A 20,764-nucleotide genomic window follows, 5' to 3' on the forward strand; every position below is an offset into this window, starting at 1 on the left:
TTCTATTAAATTTACTATTAAAATAATAAAAGAAAAACAAACTTTAATTATACATATCAATATAAAAAAATTTACATTAAAATTTTAGAACTTGCATATTTTAGAGATTCTTATTAAATAAAAACAAAGACAATGTAACATGTTAAATACATTTATTTCGAAGAATAATATGGAAAGTATTAGACCAAAACTAACTGATATAGCAAATTTGGTATTATAGATCATATATTCTAGATACATATATTATCTTTGACATACATGCGACTAATTAGATTTTTAAAAATGCAGGTGTCAAATACATATCTAAAGTGCGTATATTAGAAGAAATTTTGCTTTTCTCTTTATCGAAAGTATATAGACATATTCGTTATATCAGCCAGTCGGTCTAAATAAAGTTAAATCTCAATCTATATGCAGATGTTCTATATAATAATATATAAACATTAGTCATGCATGGTCTTAAAAAATAGAAATATGCACCTTGATGCTGTTTATGCGCGGTTATAATTTAATAAGCTTGGAAAAATATTAATATAACACATATATATAAATGCATAATTAATTCTGGAAAAGAGTGCGTGTAAATTCTATATAGTCCAACGCTGCCGTTATCGGTCGTTCTGATTTAGGATCTACATAAGGTTTCATACGAGCAACACAGTAATCGGCCATCTCCTTTGTGAGGTTCTGAAAAAAAATAAAATAAAATAAAATAAAAAAATAATATAAATTGTATTCGTTAAAATATTATAGGAATAAGCGTAATCCAGATTTCTGAATATTCTGTAGTATATTTGCACTTACAGCATATAATTCCTCTTTTGTGACATACGGCCGGTCTGCTGCAGTGATGGCTCGGAACGCGTTCTCTATTTCCTCCGAACTTTGCACATTCTCTGTTTCCTTGCTAATCATAAATGCCATATATTCTTGTAATGATACATAGCCATCTCTATTAGGATCTACGATGTCTGTGAATAGTAACATTGTATTAAAAATTGATACATCTAAAATAATATAATATCACAGAAGTAACAAAGAATTAAAATGAACAAAACCTAATATGTTCTCGAATTCTGGATCAGGTTGTCCTTCCTCCATCATAGGCAGATCATAACCCAAAGCTCTCAGGCACGATTTGAATTCTTGATGATTTAGACGGCCGCTCTTGTCCTTGTCAAAGTGCTTGAACATCATGGAGAATTCTTTAAGCGCGTCTTCAGAAACACCAGATTGATTTCTGGCTTGAATCTGCTGCTCTAAATTGTGTTGCATGCGCATTCCCAGTTGATCCAACTGGTCCCATTGCTGTGCCAATCCTACGGTACTGTGCTCCGTATAACGATTGTCCAGAATTAGATGTTCTTCTAAAATAGCTCCAAGATCTTCGATCTTTTTTAGGTCTTGACGACGTGCGCGCACTTCTTGAGTTTTTCGCTGTGAATTTGTAAATGTAATTTATATATAACATATTCCATAACAAAATGTTTTTTAAATTCAATCTTTAAAATAAATATCTGTTTCAATTACACAAACCTTGGTTGCTTCCAGTTGCTGTTCTAGAGATCCAGATCCTTCCATCATAGATGTTCTATAAGAAAAGGGATAATTTGCATTTATATATCTTTATTTAAAGAAAAATGGATAAATATTTTCTTCAAAATGATGCAAACCTTGTTTCTGCAAGCCATTGGTGGAAAGCGTTGGCGTGCTTGGCGAATTCCTTACGTAATTTATCATTCTCCTCCTGCCGTTGCGCTTCTTTCGCGAGTTCAACATCGCGTTCTTTAATTATCTTCTGCAAGTTACGCCAAGTATCCTCCAAAGCCTCCATCGTAAACCATGTATACGGATTGGGCCCGACGTTAAAGCTCTTGATCTGCCTATCGAGAGCAGCCAAGGCTTGAAAATCGGCTTCGGCCGAGGACAAACTGGCTTGGAACTGCGCGTGTGCCTCGCGAAGAGCGCGAATCTCCTCGATACTATTGCAACGCACTGGATCCGTCAGATCCTCCTCGGCATTCTCGAACCAAGAGTTAAAAGCAGACGCCTTCTTCGCGAACGTCAAATATAGCTCCTCGATCTGTCTAAACTGATCCTGCATTCTTAATAGACGCTGTTTCCTCGCATCAGAATCGGCCAATAGTTTCTGCCAACGAGTAATAACATCGGCATGACGTTTCTGTATACTAGGTGTCTGATCGTGGCCGGAATCAACGAGCATTTCCTTCAATGAAGTGATGTTCTGGATACCCTCGTGCTCGAATGCGTGGAGACCAGCGTCGAAAGTCTCTTGTTTCGTGAGTAGAGTCTGTACGGTGGACAGATCTCGGCCAAACTCTTCGGAACGCACGTGGGTTTCCTTGTCGGCGATCCACGATTCGACTACATCGGCCTTCCACATAAACTGCAAGTATGCTGAATTATCGTTTAACCGCGTCTTCCTGCGGGCCGCGAGAGCTCCAAGTTGCTCCAGTTTGTTGCGTAGTTGTGCGCATCTCTGACCAATAGCATCCGCTCGATGATTGCCAGCTTTGATCAGTGTTTCGCCAGCCTCGCAAATATCCTTGCAACGTTCACCGTGAGCCGCGAAATCAGTCTCAAATGCATCATGCTTTTTCAAAAGACCTTGAACAGCAGCCATTGTGTCACCGTAATCTTCAACAGAGAGTAATTGTTGCTTCTCCGTAATCCATGCTTCCTCCTCTTCGACCTTGGCGAGGAACTGCTGATATGTTAAAGATTCATCCAATTTTTGTCCTCTGGTGGCAGCCAATTGCTTCAATTCGGCCCATGCCTGATTGAGAAGCTTTAAACGCTGCTCGATTTCAGGTACTCCCAGATTTGAGACGTCCATCAATTTCTCTCCCGCTTCTTGAACAGCTTGTATGGCGGGTTCGTGGCTACCGAGTTCAGCTTCCAATCTTTTGTGTTTCTTTTTCAAATTCTGCACGCCGGTAAGATCACGGCCATAGTCATCTGATCCAACAAGAAGCTTCTTTTCCTTGATCCAGGATTCTTCGTCGGCGATATCGCGGAAGAACTGATGAAGAGTGTTGGCTTCATTAAGTCTCGCCTGTCTATGCGCGGCTAGATTTCTGATTCGCTCGTAACGCTCATTTATGCTTTGTCGTTTCTCCTGAATACCAGCAGCATCGAACTGGCCGCTCTCAATCAACGAGTCGGCTTGCGCATTCATATCTTTGATCCTTTCTTCGTGCGCTTGTATATCCGCCTCAACAAGTTGATGCTTCTTCATGAGATTCTGCACGGAGGCTAAGTCTTTGCCAGCATCTTCGGACGTGAGCAAACTCTCGACTTCCCCGAGCCAAAAATCGAGATCTTTCACGGCAGCGATATAAGTACGTTGTTTATTAGCTTCCTTCAATTTCATCGACTTTTCCGTAGTCTTTTGCGTAAGGTATTCCCACTGGTCAGCGATGGATGCTAATCTTTTCTGAACTGCATCTTCCGAGCCGGCACACTGATGCTTTTCGATCAGATTACCTCCCATAGCGAGCACCGATTGAATTCGGTCCGCGTTCGCAGCCAATTCGGCTTCGAAAGCTTGATGTTTCTGATGCTTTGACTGTATATTGGCGGGATCCTTGTAATTCTCCTCCGTAGCCAATTGAAGTTTTTCGGCGATCCAATTTTCCATTTCATCGGCGTCACGAGAAAATTGCTGCAAAGTCTGAGATTCGCCTAGTTTGGAGCGTTTCTCGATAAGAGCGTCCTTCAAATGCCGCCAGCGATCTAATACTTGGCAACGTCTTTCGTCGATGGGTTTAGCGGCGTAATGTTCGGCGGCGATCAGCTGATCAGCTAGAGTTTGCAAAGTAGCAATTTTCTCTTCGTGTGCGTTAATCGCCTTGTCGAAATCTTCGTGTTTCTTGATGAGAGCTTCGACATTGTCGCTGCTGTCCACTGCATCCGCGCTGCTGAGGAAAGCTTCACGCGCGCTCATCCAATTCTCTGCCTGCTCGCAATCCCTGCAGAACAACTGCAACTCGAGATTCTGATCGAGCTGCATGCGCCGTTGGATCCAGGCCTTTTCCAGCTCCTGTCGCGCTTCAGCCATGGACTCGAGTTTTTCCAATATCTCCACACTAGCATAGTGACTAGATTGCAATAATTGCTGACCGAACAATTCGAACGCCTGGAAAGTACCCGCCCTGGCATCTATCTCCATTCGATGCTCCTATAAAAAAACGAAAGAAATTTATTAAACTAAAATCTCCCACGACTCATGTTTTCGGATCTTTTGTGTCAATATGCAATTTTGTTTGTTATGTACGATCAAATCCATTCGGCAATAGATATTACGACAAGCAGAAAGGCAGCAATTACGCGAGAAGCATCGAAAATACTCAAACTGTTAATAGGCAATATTTTCATTGTAGAAAACATCGACAGCTTCCTCTCGTGAAAGAAAAAGAAAAGAACAAAACATCATCAACGAGACGGACTCCGCGAGATTAATTTTAGACATTCTCGCCAGCATTAATTCTAGACATTTCTCGCGATTTCCTCGATACATGCTCAAACGTTCTTATATACCTCTGGAAGTATGCCGTATCGCGCATCTATCTCTGCTCTGTGATTCTATAATTTAAATGACTCGTAAACGATTCGCCAGATGAGTGATGATATGATTGTATTACTGATCATACTACGATGGAAAATATATTTTACCTGATGACGTTCGAGCAATGCCTCGGCGCCCGTGACGTCTGATGCGAGTTCCTCGGAAGCAACCAAACCCATCATTGAATTGATCCAGGCCATTAAATCGCGATAATCGCTGAGGAATCGTTGTAGATCATATGAATCGAGAAGCTTTTCTTTTCTGCTGTTAGCTTTGGCTGTCAATTGAGTCCATTCTTCATTGATCTCCTTCTGTTTGGCATATGTTTGCTCAGCAGTCTCCGGATGCGATTGCATCAAACGATTAGCCGTTTCGTCGAGTTGCTTGATCTTATCCCCCAGAGCCGCTAAATCTCTCTCCAGACCTTCGTGCTTACGCTGTAGAGCCTGAACGCTGCGCAAATCTTTGCCCAGATCGTCATTATTCAGCGCCGCGTCTTTCTCGCGAATCCAATCTTTGGTTTCGTCAACGTCTCGATGGAATCGTTGCACTTCATGAGCGGAACCCAGCTGATTGGCACGTTCTGCAGTGAGCGTTTGCAGACTGGTCCATTTCTCGTTCAGATCCTGGATCTGCGTTTGAATCTTCAACGCCGCTTCGGTTTGTCCGAGACTCATCAACTGTACGGCGATTTCATTCATCTCGGCCAAACGCACCTCATTCGCTTTAAGATCGGCTTGAAAATCGTCGAACTTTTTCTGCATTACTTCCACCTGTTCCAGATCCTCGCCAACATCCTGCACCTGCGCGTGATTTTCCTTGTCTTTGATCCAAGTAGCCAATTCCGCGGCCTCTCTCACCAGTACATAGGCTTTAGCCGTTTCGTTGAGCTTGTTTTGACGTTCGCGCGCCAGACGCAAAAGATCATCGTATTGTGCCTGAATCTGCGCTTGTCGCGCGGCAATCGAGCTCTGTTCTCTAGCCAAGTTTTGCTGAGAAGCGCTGAGACCTACCTCGGGTTCCACGCGCTTCACGTATGCCGCCGGTACAAAACCTTGACGATCGTTCACTTCGACTTTCCACCAGTCTTTGTTATTAGAGTTGAGAAGAGTCAGAGTGTCACCCTTCTTCATAGATACTTCCCTAGGAGACTTCTCGGTATAATCGTAAAGAGCGACGACGCATTCCTTACCGGTAATGTCGATTGTAGGAGTCTCTTGCTGTCTGCATGCTGCAGCCTGATCTCTCAATGCCGCGATGGTGCTCGCGAACGCTTCCAAATCGCTGACCAAGGCTTCGTGCTTCTTTAGAAGAGCCTCGGAGCTATCCTCGTCCTTTCCATAATCGCCATTCATCACTATAGGACGTTTCTCCTTCATCCACGATTCAGCTTCGTTCGCGTCGGCAAAGTACTGATGCGCCTGCAACGAATCGTCTAGATCATTCTTGCGTTGCCGAGCCTTATCTTTCAGCTGTCCCCAGTGTTCGTCTAAAGCCGCCAATCGTTGATTGATTTCCTCGGCGGCAAAGTGTCCCTCTTGCAACATCGTCGAACCCGCCTGGCATACCGCGGCCACTCTTGGCTCATGATTATTGATCTCGGCCAAAACAGCTTGATGTTTCTTCTGAAGATTTTGTACACCGATCAAATCGCGACCGCGATTGGTAGATGCTGCGACTGGTTCCTTCTCGCGAATCCACGCTTCCTCGTCCTCGATATCTCTGAACAGCTGTTGCACTTGAAGGGAGTCCAGAAGTCGTTGCTTCCTCAGACTCATAGGACGTTGTAAGGCGCTGTATCTAGCTTGCAATTGTTCCTGTTTAGTCTTGATGTTATCGGCGTCAAAATGGCCCGATTTAACAAACTGCTCGGCCGCTTGAACGATACCGTCTATTCTATCGGCGTGAGAACCTACATCGGCTTCTAGGAGTGCGTGTTTTTTCTGCAAGTTTTGAACGCTGGTCAGATCTTTGCCGTAATCTTCCGACATGAGTTGTCCTTCTACTTCCGAAAGCCACAGCTCAATATCTTCTACAGTTCGGTTGAACTGTTGCTGCTGGGAAGCCTCTTGCAATTTCGCACCTTTCTTTTCAGTAGCCCGCGCCAAACTCTCCCACAGTGTCACAATCTCATCCGTACGGGTGCGTATACGATCGCTGGCATAGTGATCGCTTTCGATCAATTCCTGGCCAGTAGCCACCATTTCTTCCATGCGCGTCTTGTTTGCATTCAATTCCTGCTCGAAATTCTGATGTTTTTGAACTTTACCGTTCAAATTTGTTGGATCTAAGTAACTGTCATCAGTAGCGAATTTAAGCTTTTCGTTAACCCAGCCTTTGGTTTCGTCGCAGTCCCTCTCGAACTGTTGTAGTTTGTACGCATCTTCTAGACGACGTCGTCTTTGAGCTGATTTTTCAAGGAGAATGGCTCTTCTTTCCAAAAGTAGCTGCCGTCGTTGCGCCACATCGTCCGCAGCATAATGTTCGCCCTCGATTAATTTTCCAGCAAAATCGTCAAGCACTTTGATCTTCTCTTCCTGAGCTGCCAAGGATTTGTCAAAATCTTCGTGTTTTTTAATAAGCGCCTCCACACTATCGAGGGAATCTCCTAGATCTTCATTGGCGAGAAACGCTTCCTGTTTCGCCATCCACGCATCCGCCTGCTCGGTATCTCTATAGAACAGTTGTAAATCCACGCATTGTTCGTACAAGATACGCCTCTTCTCCCATAAACTCAAGAGAGATGACTTATCTTCGGCGAGAGAATTCAATTTCCGCGCCACTTCTTCGGCAGCGTAATGCTTTTTCTCCAACAGTTTATTACCAGCCAATGTAGTTGCGTCAAAGCTATCGGCTCTAGCATCGATTTCTCCCTTGTGTTCCTGATGTCTGTCGACCAAAGCCTCGGCACCCGCTACGTCTTTAGCTAATTCGTCCGCGGAAATGATGGCGCGCATATCATTCATCCACGATACCAAGTCGCGATAGTCGGCTAAGAATCGATGTAAATAATAGGATTCGTTGAGCTTGAGACGTCGTTCTTTCGCCTTTGCGGTCAGACTTTCCCACGACTGCAAGATCTCGGCGCGTTTAGCTTGAATCTGTTTGGAGTGGTCGGCTTCGTGAATGGCGGCGAGACGATCGGCTTCCGCGCCCAATGTATATACCTTATCTTCTAAAGCAGCCAAATCGCGTTCGATGCCTTCGTGCTTTCGTTGTAACGTCTGGACACTGGCGAGATCTCGACCGAAATCATCAGATGACAGAACAACATCCTTCTCAGCGATCCAAGCCATAGTTTCATCGGCGTCACGATTGAATCTCTGAATTTCATGAGCCCCGAAGAGCTTCTCCTGTCGCAAGGTGGCCAATTGTTTCAATCTTTGCCAGGATTCGTTGAGCTCTTCCTTTCTACGTAGAATGGTGTCACGTTCGGGATGTCCGTCTAACAGCAACTTGTCTGCCAATTCGTTCACCTCTGTAACTCTATACTCTTGGCTGGCCATGTCTTTTTGGAATTCGTCAAATTTCCTTTGAAGCACTTCCACATGCTCCAAGTCGTGTCCAAATTCATCAGTCGTTACAAAAGCTTCCTTGTCATGTATCCAAAACATCACCTCATCGCAGTGACGAATGAACTGTACAAGAACCAAGGCCTGCTGTAACTTCAGACCTTTGTCGGCCAAACGAGACAACAGCAACTCCCATAGACGATGTAGTTCCTCTTTAAATAATCAGGTACATTGCATTATTAGATATATCAATAAATAAATCAATTTGTCATATATTCAGTATGTTTCATAATAAAAACACACTGTTTTTCGATTAAAAATATGCCAAAACATAATTTGAGAACGCAACAATTTCAAAATCTAGTTATTAATATTAAATTCATAATACTCTTGCATGCAAATAAAAACTTGGTAATATACTTTGACAATATATTCGAATAATCGATAAAACAAATTAATTCTCTGGCAGTTGAATATACCTAATCTCTTGCGAATTACATCGCTGGCAAAATGATGTTGCGCTATCATTTCTGAGCCGGTATTGTCGAGCAGCACGATGGCATTTGAATGAGCGGCGACTTCAGCTTCAAAAGCCTGATGCTTCTGAATCTTTGCCTGTAGATTAGTCGGATCTTTGTAACTCTCGTCCGATGCTGCCTGTAGTTTCTCGTAAATCCATCCCTCGAGTTCATCCGCATCTCGCTTAAAATACTGAAAATCGAACGCGAAGGTAAGTGTCGGAACGTCAGAAAATTATATGTCAATTATCGGGAAACAAATGGGAGGAACGCACTTGAAAGCGACGGGAGTCCTCGAGCTTGTCCCGCTTGTTGCGCGCCTCCGCCTTGAAGTTGGCATATCGTCCCAGTACTTGCTCTCGTCTCTCCTGGATGTCCTCCGGATTCTCAAGAATCTTCACCTCCTTAGGCGTGATTTGGTCCATGGCTAGAGCTGAAGTAGTCCACCGACTACTCGGGTACAAGATGGCCCCTGTGGGGTGTGGCAGAATCAATTCCGTCGTCGGGATCGATAAATAACGTTTCGCGCAGGCACTGACAGCAGATTGTCGAATGTACGCGCGAGGGGGTAAATCGTTTCGTTGATAATGCGAAAAAAGAAACGGCAGTCGAAAGATCCGTACAATTCACCTGCGAATTCGTTCCACTTCGTTCACCACGTTTGACGTTCCACGACACGACGAACGACGATTCACCAGATTCTAAACTTCGTGCGTTCTCGCACGAAGTCGGAAACATTCGGACGGCGTCGAATGAACGATCAGTCAAATTCCGCGCCAATAGTGGCGATGACACAATCTCGATCCGGCTATATATAACTTGTGCGTCACATTACGAGGTATGTAATTACAATATAATCTATAATCTATATCGTAGATCAGATTTGATATTTTGACGTATAATTTATATTTAAGATTAGGGAGCACATGTGTTAACGGGGTTTAAAGAGAAAAAGAGAAAAGAAAGCAATCGTGAAAAAATGTAGTTGAAGAAAAGAACTCTCTGCCCGAAATTTATATACACGCGATTTTTCTAAAACATTTTTCCTATACTCTTCTTGTAAAGCTTGTATCGGGAAACGAAAGTTGAGCAGTTGAATTTTGTATTTAGTGTAGATTCATATTGTACATAACAACGATACGCTAAAATATTCTATAAATATATAAAAATATTTGTCTTTTTACGTGTCGTTAATACAAATTCAATATATGAAAGGCATTATTTTGTAGAAGGATATATTTTATTTTGTATCACTTGTCGCGTATATAATGTGTATCGATCTTCAATATTACATAAATGATAAGCGATACGATTGCGAATCTTCTTGATGGTTTTTTTATCTATTTTCCCGATTTATATAATATATATATAATTATAGTTTTTTATCGCCATATTTTATTTAAATCGGCATCAACAGTAACTTACTTATCGACGGTAGCAATCTACGATATCTGAATTATTGAATGTTGAATAGAGAAATTAATTATGAAATGAAACTCTTGAACAGAACTATACATATATATTATTTATATGAAGAATATATTATATAAAAGATAAAGACTCTTTATTAATGCGTAGAACAATTTGACGATTAATCTTTTATAACGTAACTTTTCCTGGTATAAATTTAACCTATAGTTATTTTAAGAATTTAAACTTTAAATAATATTAATTAAATGTAATTATTTTAAAGGTTAAAGTATATTGTATTCATTATATTTCTGAGATATTATGCATATTAATATGCAAGTAAAAAAATATATTTCAGAAATAGGAAATAAATAAAATCGCACAAATATATGTATATGTATATATATATATATATATATGTGTGTGTATATATATATATATTATGATACAATAATCTTTTATTAAATTTCACCTACAAACAACGAATCACAGAACGTTACATTAGAGTTCCTTACGTCAATCCATCTTGTTTTCATATATTTTACAGGTAAATAATTATGTATTTATCTCTCTATTACAGTAAAGTCTTATTTGTTAAAATATCTCGTAGAGAGTGTGTAGAGTGTTGATCATTATGTATATATATAAATTTAATTTACCTAAAAATAGGATTTCTGTTGTAGTGTCCATTCATTGTTTATAAGTGTCTGTTATCATGTATAGAAGTGGTATACTATAGGTACTTTTTTTTGTCCATTGTACTCTCTGATATATCTTGTTCTTTTATCATTATATAATTATTTTATTATTATATTAATAATATTATTAATGTTATTACTATTTCCCGCCAATACATTATATTCAAAGTACGATAAAAGTCGCCACGTACATCCCACAGAACTCTGATAAAATTACAAAATTTAATTCTTCACAAAACGATGCTAGGTGTATATATGTAAAGAGCTTTAAGTACCTGGACAAAGTGACGGTATTTACGATACAAATCGCTAGAACTTTTATATGCATCTTTTTTTTTTTTTTTTTTTTCTTTTCTTAGAAGGCAACACGTCTTTGTTAATACGAGAAGGCAATTTGCTTTGTATCATCGGTATGTCTGGTGTCCCCCGAAACGTTGATCGATCTAACTAGCACCGCGCACTCGAGTCGAAAAGATTCCGACTCGAGCGTTAAATGCCGAAGGGACCGTTTACAGGCATTATTGGCAGCACTGGATCACTGTTCAAATATGTACTGTATATATATATATATTTTTTTTTATTCGTTTCATCGGAATATCCCGAGGCTGTAATGCAAAATCGGCCTGTGTATACGCGACGCGGTTATATTTTAACATCGCGCGTGATCTATACAAACTCCTCGTTTCCTTTTCCTTCACCTTACGTCATTCTCTTTCTCCCGCGGATAATTCTCGCGAGGATAACCGGCAACGTACATTCTTTCTTAAACATATATATTTCTTCGCGACGATTCCCTTTTATGTACAAAAAACTTAGGAGCTACGTAGGATACACTTGCATTCGCGCGCGTCACGCGTCCCGAGGCGCCAATAAGTTAAATTTTACTCTAGGGTTACGCGTTTTATTATTACGCGCCCCGGATGGGCTTTTTCTCTGTTGTGCGTGCGACGTCTCCGATCAGTCTGAGCATGTGAGACCAGAGCAATGTATGTGCGTTGCGACGACTGCGACTAAAAAAAGGGGCCGAACGCGATCGGCAGGCGCGTTCTTAGATGTATAAAATTCATCCTCGTACATAATACAGGGGGAAACAGTAAAGAGTAGAACAATAGTTTCGAAGGAGAAACGTCGCGGGCGCACGAGACGGTTAAGCTCCCTACGCGTGTCGCCGAGTGTGACGACAAATCTCATAGAGACACATCAACGTTGCTCCATTTTTACTACATAACATATAATATATATATATATATATATATATATTTATATAATATATATAATATATTCAATATAATATATATAATTTTTTTTTACTAAATGTAAATTCTTTATATCTATATACACAGAGATATAATATAATGTCTGTCTCGATAATCTTTATACGAATTAGTAACACTAGGTTGCTAAATAATATTCTTGGACCTCGGTGTGTGTGTGTGTGTGTGTGTGTGTGTGTGTATGTGTGTATGTATATTAGCCAGCACCTTGCGTTGTTGAACTCGTCGGCTCACGAATTGAAAGGGCCAATCCCTTTCGCTTATACTTAAAAAAATATAACGTGTATCCCTCCCTGAGAGCTCGCTCCGTGAAACTTTGAGAGACGTTGTCCCTCATTCTTTCGCCGTGCTCACATCTCGTCTCTTTTCCTCTCCTCTCGATACCATAATCCTTTCACAGCCCTCATTTCGTTACATTTTTGTTTTTTTGTTTCTCTAAACTTTCCTCCGTTTTCGTACGTTTACCATTTGCATGGACATAACGCGCATAACAATTTCCTTAGGTAACACACATATATAAACGTCTAATATACAATAAATAATTTATATATATTTTTCGAATGTACAATTTTCTTTTTCCGATACCTCACGCTTAAGTAATTTGTCCACGGTGTCCTTCCGCAAAAGGTACATCCCGAGATAAAATCTTTAGTTTCCTCTTCTCGACGCGTTAAGAACTAAATTTTGTACAAATTTCAACGATTCGGGCGCCGCCAATCACACGATGCCGATCCGGTCTCGATCCTACGCGATATTTCGACACACGGGAAAGAAACGGACCGCAAGGAGGAGGACGAGGTATTAGGTCGGGACCACCTCCGACGACCTCGCGTCTCATCCGGCGCCTTAATATACATTTACATAGGTATAATACAAGGAACAAACGAAGCCAGAGTGAAAGAGAGAAATATACAGGGAGAAAGAGATGTACATGCGTAGAAAAAAAAATAGAGGAGTAGGAAGGAAGAGACAGACAGAGGAAGAGAGAGAGAGAGAGAGAGAGAGAGAGAGAGAGAGAGAGAGTGAGAGTGAGAGTGAGAGTGAGAGTGAGAGTGAGAGTGAGAGTGAGAGTGAGAGAGAGAGAGAGAGAGAGAGAGAGAGAGAGAGAGAGAGAGAGAGAGAGAGAGAGAGAGAGAGAGAGAGAGAGAGAGAGAGAGAGAGAGAGAATCCATTTTACAACGTCTGAGGGGTGTGCCAGTTCGGCGCGTCTCGGCGGGAAGAATCGTTGGACGGCGTTCTCTCGCGCGGATGAAATCCCGCGATGGGCCCGCGACGTCGCAACATAAGCAGCGACGACGATAACGGCGATCGACGTCGAGCCCGCGTCGAAATGCCGGCGCCGCGTTGCCGTCGCGGCAACAGCTCCCTCCTCTCCTCGTCCCCCGCGGGACGGGCCGGCAACCTGTCTCATGCGCCTGTACAATCGATCTCGACGATGTCCTTCGGCACCTCGACGAACTGATAGACCAACCGTTGGCCGTCCACTTTCGCGAGAATACCGCGTTGATAGTAGTAGCGCAGAGCCCTACCCATCGTCTCGTAATTCATATCCGGCTTGTTTTTGTGCAGGCCCCATAGACGCGAGACCGCCTTGCTGTCGACCAGCTTGAAGACGCCTCGCTCGCGATTCGTCCACTTGATATAACGCGGACAATATTCCCGATCCTGCAGCAGCTTGAGCAGAAACTCCCACAGGTACGTGGTCGAGCCCTCGCGCGACTTCCGCTTCACCGCGGCGCCGCCGCCGCCCTCGCCCTGGCGCGGCTTCTTTAGCTTACTTTTCTTCGAGCGGGGCGGGAAGCCTAGTTCGAGAAGGTAGAGATCATCCGAGACCGAGCTGGTGGCTGCTTGGATCACGCTCGTGGGCACGCCACCGGGTCCCCGCGGTGGGCTCGGGGTACAGGGGGTCGCGAATTGACCGCCCCCGCCATACATGGAGTTGACGTAATTATTGTAGCTCTCGGACACTGGAAAAGAAGAAATACGTCCATGATTAGAAAAAGTCTCTATACTGTTATTAATACGTATAAGTTTTATCTACATCTAGGATAATTTATATTCCTCTGTAATCATTTGCATAGATGCTTTAATTATAGGCTTAGCGTAACTCAAACTGTTTCATATCTTGTAACAGGTATTTTTTAATTACTCTACAACAGTAACGCGGAACCTATACTTTATCGTTTATCACGTTCATTTATACGAAAGGATCAATATTGATAACCACGTAGAAATAATTTTACATCGTCGCATAAAACAAAGTCAACTTTACGAAGAGGAATCCTTCGCGAGGCATTGAATCGCTTGAATCGCACATCAAATAAATCCTCAACGCAAAGTAACGCTATTATATCTCGATTCGCGGCGGAGAGTCAAAGTCGGCGTTTATCGAGATAGATTTTCACATCGCGCGGCTTAAGTATGTACATCGCAGTTGAATGAAGCGCGCAATGAGATTATTAATAGCTTCACCGTTGACAAGGCGAAAGAGGGAAATCGTAGTCATCGATGCCTCCTTTCAATCACTCGGTTCGATCAACAAGTCCCCGATACTCTCGATATCGCCGACCTGTTTCTCGCATTCGCTCCCAGCCTGAATCATCCGAATCATTCGTCTCCGCTAGCGTTAAGACGGATTCTCATTTCGACGAGGGTTCGAAAAATCGAAAGGGACGACGAGTTACCGAGGCAGTGAAAATTCGCGCGACGGAAACGCCGTTTGTACGCGACATGTGCGACTTGGTAGGTAGTAGATCGGCGCGTAACATCGATCGCACCCCGGTACGATCGTATACGGACGCGAATGCACACGATCCGAGTTTATGCCGCGAGCATAGGGCCGTGCGTTCTCTCATGGGCGTAGGGAGAACGGCCTCGGACAACGCGCGTTCCTCCTCTCTGAGAAACTCTCGCGCCGAAACGCAATTTCTCTCTCCCAAGGAATATAATCGGATCTCGGTAACTTATCCTTCCGCAAATTTAATAAATAAAAGCGCATCTTATATATAAAAATTGCGCGCCCGAGGCTGTTTTATTATATATGGTTTTTCTGGGAGGAAAAAAAAAAAATTCATATTTCGAGAGATTCGAAACGCAATTTGTCTCTCCTAAGGAATATAATCGGATTTCAGCAATTTATTCTTCTGAAAATTTAATAAATAAAAGCATCATTTATTTGATATATTGGTTTTCTTAAAAAAAAAAAAAAAAAAAAAAAAAAAAAAAAAAAAAAAAAAAGGATTAGCGTAGAAAAAAATTGTTAAAGTTTCTGAAATTTGTGCATCAATGGAAAATATATCTTGAATATTTAAGAAAGAGGAAGGGGGCATTATAGACGGGAAACGACGAAAGTTTTAAAGTAATATATTTTCTTTGCATCATATACACACGTGCGTCGAAGAAGGACCGGGCATTTAATACAAGCAAATAAAATTGTTTTGCAAGCTACTTTGTTATAAATGTTATATTTCTTACGATGCGGGAAGCGCGATTGATTTTATTGCGCGAAGACTGTGGATTTTGTAGAGCAAACAATGAACATCCGTGAATAGATATCGTGCTGAGGTATTGGCAGACAGCAAAAGCTTCGAAGATAAAGTACCTCTGAATAAATCTCGCATCTTTCACGTCACACAGATACGTAAATTCTGCGTGTGATTTTTATAGGTAAAAAAGAATTCCCAACTTTTGACGTGCATGCATGCATGTATTATATATACAAACAATATTGCATTACGTTGTAAAAAGTTTCCAAGCCGCTACGGGATAAAATCTCGCATTTTTTTATATTGGATGAGACGCGCGCATACCGGTGTCTCGTCTCGCGTGATTCTCTCATAAAAAAAAAAGAAAGAAAGAAAGAAAGAAAAAAGAAAAAAAATTCTCTCACATTTGTATTATTTGACGTACATTTGTATGTTGCAAGAGAGCAAAAGTTTCGAAGCTGCTGCGAGGCAGGAGAAAGGTTTCCCTTACGCCACTGGGTCTGGGAAGAAGAGGAGACGGGCCCGAGATAAAGAGACGACCAGCACACAAGAGAGAGAGAGAGAGAGAGAGAGAGGGTTAAAGCGGAGTCGAGCGGAGCACGGGAGAACGAGATGCAGAAGGAGGAATATGGGGGGAGGGGGAGAGAGAGAGAGAGAGGGGGGGGGGGATCGGGGGAACTCCGCCTGCAGTATGATAGAGGACTGACCCGAGCCAAGGTTGCACGGGTGACGCCATCAAGCTACTAGTGCATAATAGCGCCGCTCGTTCTGAGGCCGCCGCGACTGCGCTAAAATCGGAACTCGTTCTCCGGCCCCCTCGTACATCCCACCCCCTTCCCCTTTCCCCGTCGTCACCCTTTCCCCAACGTAGCATCAATTCGCTCTCTCTCTCTCTCTCTCTCTCTCTCTCTCTCTCTCTCTCTCTCTCTCTCTCTCTCTCTCTCTCTCTCTCTCTCTCTCTCTCTCTCTCTCTCTTTCGCTCTTTCCTCCTCTACCGTCCATCGTTCCTGTCCTCTCCTCGTCTGCATCCTCCTCTCGCGTTGTGCGTTGCAGTTCCGTGGAGAACCCGCGCGGTTGAACGATTCTTGGGGCTCTATTCGAGGTTTTCTGGTTTGGAACGACGAGGCGAGAGGAAGAAAAAACAGAGAGAGAGAGAGAGACGGAAAAATATTTAGCGTTCTGTGAAGCGATACCTTCTCCGAATGATGCGGCAGCGGAGTATAAGCGATCACACGTACCAAAATTGTGGCTTAATATATTTTATGATACGAAATAGTCCGATAAAAATTCCTAAAAATTACACGAAATGGTCTTTAATTGAGAGATCAGAGAAGAGGAAGAAGTATACGGAGGGGGATACGGATAAGCGTTTCGATGTTATGAATAAAAAAGCGGATATAATATGTAACATAACATAAGGGAAAGGGAGATAGAAACAAGATTTCAATAACTGAGAGCCGCGATATAAATAGCACGGGAGAAACCGAGCAAAAATTTGAGGAAGAAGAGAGAAATGAAGAGGAGGGAGAAAAAGACGAGAAGAGAGAGAAGGGGGCGACCAAAGGGAGGAGGAAATAGCAGGAAAATTTTCGAGATGACTCCAAAAATATATGAAGAACGCATCCTGTTGTTCTCGAGAATCGTATATGCATACGAAGCGATAGAGGGAAACGAGAAAGGAGGGAGAGAGAGAAAGAAAGAGAGAATGAGTGAGAGAGGAAGGCGGTAGAGAGGGCCCGAGAGTGCGAGAACAGCTGGAGCGGATCGTGTGTTTACGCGCGGTATGACTGGCTAGATGAGTCAATCGTAGACCCGTTGTCTAGGAGTCGTCGGCTGGTGGGGGAACTGCTCCTACTTCACTGACCTATACCACGAGCGTTGTATAGCGCGAGGAAAGCACCGCTAGAGACGACGCATCGCCAGCCGATGAGTCTGGTGGTTCGCCACGTCGCGCGAACACCGGATAGAGAGATTCCTAGAAGCCTAGGTAATCGTCTCTCTAGGATCGATTGAAGAGCCGCGCATGAATGGGGAGACATAGGTGTATTCGACAATCCAATCGGGCATTTTCTACGATTTAAGCGCGCGATCAAAATTCTAGTACGAAGAATGCTTGAGATAAAAAACGAATACGTAAAGATTTCTCCTGGGAATCTAAGAGGCTAACGATCGAAAATATGGGAAGGGCGCGTGATAAAATATAAAATTTACGGATTCCGAGACCGAGAAATAAGAGTTGTAGACACGATCGAAATAAGTCAAAATCGACAAAATCTGAAAGTTGAAAATTTAAAAAAACGATGACATATACAATACAACGCATTTTTATCTGAGATTAAAAAAACCAAAATATTATAATGTATAGGATTATATTACAAATATCGCAGCTTAATCGATCGTTGCTTTCACACCTGTAATGGGAACCCAATTGTTATTCGAAATCTAAAATATTCGGCGATGAACGCAAAAGAGGAAAAAAATTTTAAGAGACATCGGTCTCGTTATTATTTCTTGCTCTCTTTCTCTCTACTCTCTGATAGCACAGCGTCTTATCTCATCACCATTACAACATCGACCTCGCTACAAAGCACAGCCTGCTCGACTTAAGGCGATCATTGGTCGAATTTAAACTCAAGTTTCGCTCGGCCGCAACAATGAAACGACAGTCTCTCTCTCTCTCTCTCTCTCTCTCTAATGAGTCCTCGAGGCCGTATTAATCTTCTACTTAAGTGGCATTCCTCGGCTCGAAAACAAGGTAGAGGACGAAGGAAAGATTAGAGGTTTAAGACGAAACTTAATTACTGAATGTTTCAAATAAAGTATCGAACAAAATCGACTTCCATCGCGGGAAAAAAAAAAAAAAAAAAAGAATCTTTTTTCGTGTATCTTATTGTTAGTTGGAAATGTATTTTTGAAAAATCATATTATAAAAGAATGAACTTTCGTGTGAATCAATATATACGTACACAAAATCTTTTAGAACTAAAATGTCTGTTCATATCTGTGATATCTGTAATTTTGTATATCCGCGTACTTCGCCACGTAATTATCGAAACGTACCATGTTTAAATGGAGAAGTTTCGTCATACCTAAAGCAATTGAATTTGACTTTAATAAACTTACACATCTGATTAGTAATTCCTGGAGCGTACATATTATATTTATATATAAAGAGCGATTGCAGCAGAGTAATCGCAATTTCACATCCAAATTTGTACTCGTGAAAATTGAACTCAATCGCTTTCAGGATGACGATTTAAGTGGGACACGTAAATAATTTCTATATCTAACGAGTTTTTCGCAGGAGTCTCTGTTTCGAAAGAGAGAGAGAGAGAGAACGAGCGACCAAGGCAAAGATCGAAAAAGGGGGAAGCGCGTTTCCTCGTCGCGGCTCTCGCGAGCCGCGTTCCTTCCTGACAGTGTCGGCAGGAAGTTTAGTCGAGGGACTCGGTAACGAGTCGATAGTTAAAAATATACGGAAGGGTAGGCGCGCGTTGCGGCTGCGACGCGACGCGACTCGGCACTCGTTTATTTTGCGGAGGAGATTTCGCATCGGCCGCTCTCTCTCTCTCTCTCTCTCTCTCTCTCTCTCTCTCTCTCTCTCTCTCTCTCTCTCTCTCTCTCTCTCTCTCTCTCTCTCACGCGGGCCGGAAGTACAAGTATAGCGAGAAGGGTATAGGACGGGGTAGATGAAGAGAGAGAGAGAGAGAGAGAAAGAGGAAAAAAAGCGCGATGAGCCGAGAAGAGCAACGGGAGGTGGCACGACGGTGGGGATATCCAGGGACGTACGATTCGACGGAACGAGCGGTAAAAAAAAAGCGGTTGCGTTAAAAGCGAGCTCGCGGTAGAAGAGAGATGCTGCGGAGAGCGAAAGAGAGAGGAGGGAGGGAGGGAGGGAGGGAGAGAGAGACCTAGACAGAGAGCGCATTCTCACGTAGCGACGGTCTCGGATAATTGGCTGGGAAGTCGCGCGCGAGATCTTCCTTCGCCTTCGTTTTCAACGGCCTGTGGCTCGTCTAAGCTAATGTTATCGCAGCATCGATAACGGAATATTTTTGGTAATGATATCTCGTCTTCCCTTCCCTTTCCCATAGTTCGCAACTCCTCTAAAAACCCCGATGATATTTGGAACATTGCGGCAATTTTGATATTCGTCATCCGGAAATATATTAATATTATACCGGTCAACTTGAAATACATTAATAACCTCGGGTGTGTGCGATAATTCTCGAATACCCTCTATACACTTTCGGACTGTGTACCAATTAATTTTTGCGTACAACGCGCGAATTTCAGTAATTTAACGCAGTAGAGAAATTTTTCTTTTCAATTATCGATAACGGTATCGAATATTAGCATCATATATCGTCTACTAATCGGTATAAACTGAATAAATTGAAGCATTTCTAGACACGTGTCGTCGCGACGTGGAATAATTAAGCGCCCTATCAGCCTACTCGCGCAGGAGTTAACTCGAGAAATTATCGCATATTATATAGCGCCAATCCTGTTACGCTAATAGGCTAATTAAAGCGATTAATCATATATGTTTTATAAAATATAAACATCTCTTCCGTATCTCTTTGTTTTCGCATCTCCGACAAGTTGGTTTGCGCGCGAAGCACCTCGCGCATACAAAAATCCAATCTGCGCTATCGCGATCTGAATTTGATAAAATTCTATAAAATTATTAAATACGCGATAATACGCAAGGAAACGTAATAAAATATTACGTTTATAATGAGAAACGCAATTTTTTAACCGAGTTTAAGAATGTGAAATATTTATCCGTTTTTCTAAACAATGAATATATCAAACTTTGACATTTCATGGATTCCTTAAGAAACAAAAGTAAAAAGGAAGAAATTAATTTTCTATTTAAAAGTTAGAATTCTCTATCTGTTAAGAAACTCGGTCCCTCCGGGGTTCTTTCGATCTTGGCGAGTTACTCTCGGCATAGTCGCGTGACGCGAGTTCTCACGTACCAGGATTTCGAGAGGCGGAATTCCGCGTGCATCTAAGTGCACGAGTTACACGTAGTCGAAGGGGGCAGGAGGTGGTGAGGAGAGGGGTCGAGAATATCGGGAAGAGCGCCCCGTTCGAGAGAGAGAGAAAGGAAGATGCATACAGTACAGGCGAGGAAGAAAGGGAGGGAGGGAGGAGGTAGGATAGGGAGACGAGGGATGCAGCATTGGAATATAGGGGCCACCGAAAGTGCTCGTCCGGCATAAACAAAGCGCGATCGTGGATTATGGTTCCGACATAGCTCGGCGTGTTAA

General features: G+C 42.5%; 3 protein-coding genes across 9 annotated transcripts in view; all 3 read right to left on the reverse strand.

The window, feature by feature from the left end:
• Positions 1–20,764, reverse strand: part of LOC138937209 (ERI1 exoribonuclease 3) — a 181,367-nt gene that overhangs the window by 4,254 nt on the left and 156,349 nt on the right. The gene's annotated exons all lie outside the window — the stretch shown is intronic.
• Alpha-spec (alpha spectrin) lies at positions 196–9,329 on the reverse strand. Of its 2 annotated transcripts, XM_070303638.1 has the most exons (10): positions 9,242–9,329; positions 8,894–9,090; positions 8,580–8,811; positions 4,696–8,312; positions 4,561–4,605; positions 1,674–4,201; positions 1,537–1,591; positions 1,059–1,437; positions 805–971; positions 196–687 (listed from the first exon to the last, which is right to left on the reverse strand). In XM_070303638.1, the coding sequence occupies exons 2-10, from the start codon at positions 9,041–9,043 to the stop codon at positions 559–561; spliced, it is 7,302 nt and encodes a 2,433-aa protein (XP_070159739.1). In that variant the 5' UTR covers positions 9,044–9,090; positions 9,242–9,329; the 3' UTR covers positions 196–558. The 2 variants fall into 2 exon arrangements, with proteins under 2 accessions (XP_070159739.1, XP_070159738.1); XM_070303637.1 differs by lacking the exon at positions 4,561–4,605 and having other exon boundaries at positions 197–687; positions 9,242–9,328.
• Positions 13,077–20,764, reverse strand: part of Eip74ef (Ecdysone-induced protein E74) — a 186,508-nt gene continuing 178,820 nt past the window's right edge. For all 6 annotated transcript variants that reach the window (XM_070303221.1, XM_070303223.1, XM_070303225.1 and 3 more), the window contains one exon: positions 13,077–13,967. In XM_070303221.1, the coding sequence (XP_070159322.1) occupies positions 13,408–13,967 (560 nt within the window). In that variant the 3' untranslated portion in view covers positions 13,077–13,407. The remainder of the gene's footprint in view (positions 13,968–20,764) is intronic.

This window comes from Polyergus mexicanus, unplaced genomic scaffold, assembly GCF_030449975.1.
Source record: "Polyergus mexicanus isolate NDT 795.1 unplaced genomic scaffold, iyPolMexi1.0 SCAF_10, whole genome shotgun sequence".
NCBI classification, from domain to species: Eukaryota; Metazoa; Arthropoda; class Insecta; order Hymenoptera; family Formicidae; genus Polyergus; species Polyergus mexicanus.

Bases quoted from the DNA above. Each gene is read 5' to 3' on its own strand.
- Alpha-spec (XM_070303638.1), bottom strand. From the start codon at position 9,043: ATGGACCAAATCACGCCTAAGGAGGTGAAGATTCTTGAGAATCCGGAG. The intron at 8,313-8,579 runs GTATATTCAACT...GATTATTTAAAG, and splicing joins TGTAATTCGCAAGAGATTAG to AGGAACTACATCGTCTATGG. The intron at 1,438-1,536 runs GTTTGTGTAATT...ACAAATTCACAG, and splicing joins AGCAACTGGAAGCAACCAAG to CGAAAAACTCAAGAAGTGCG.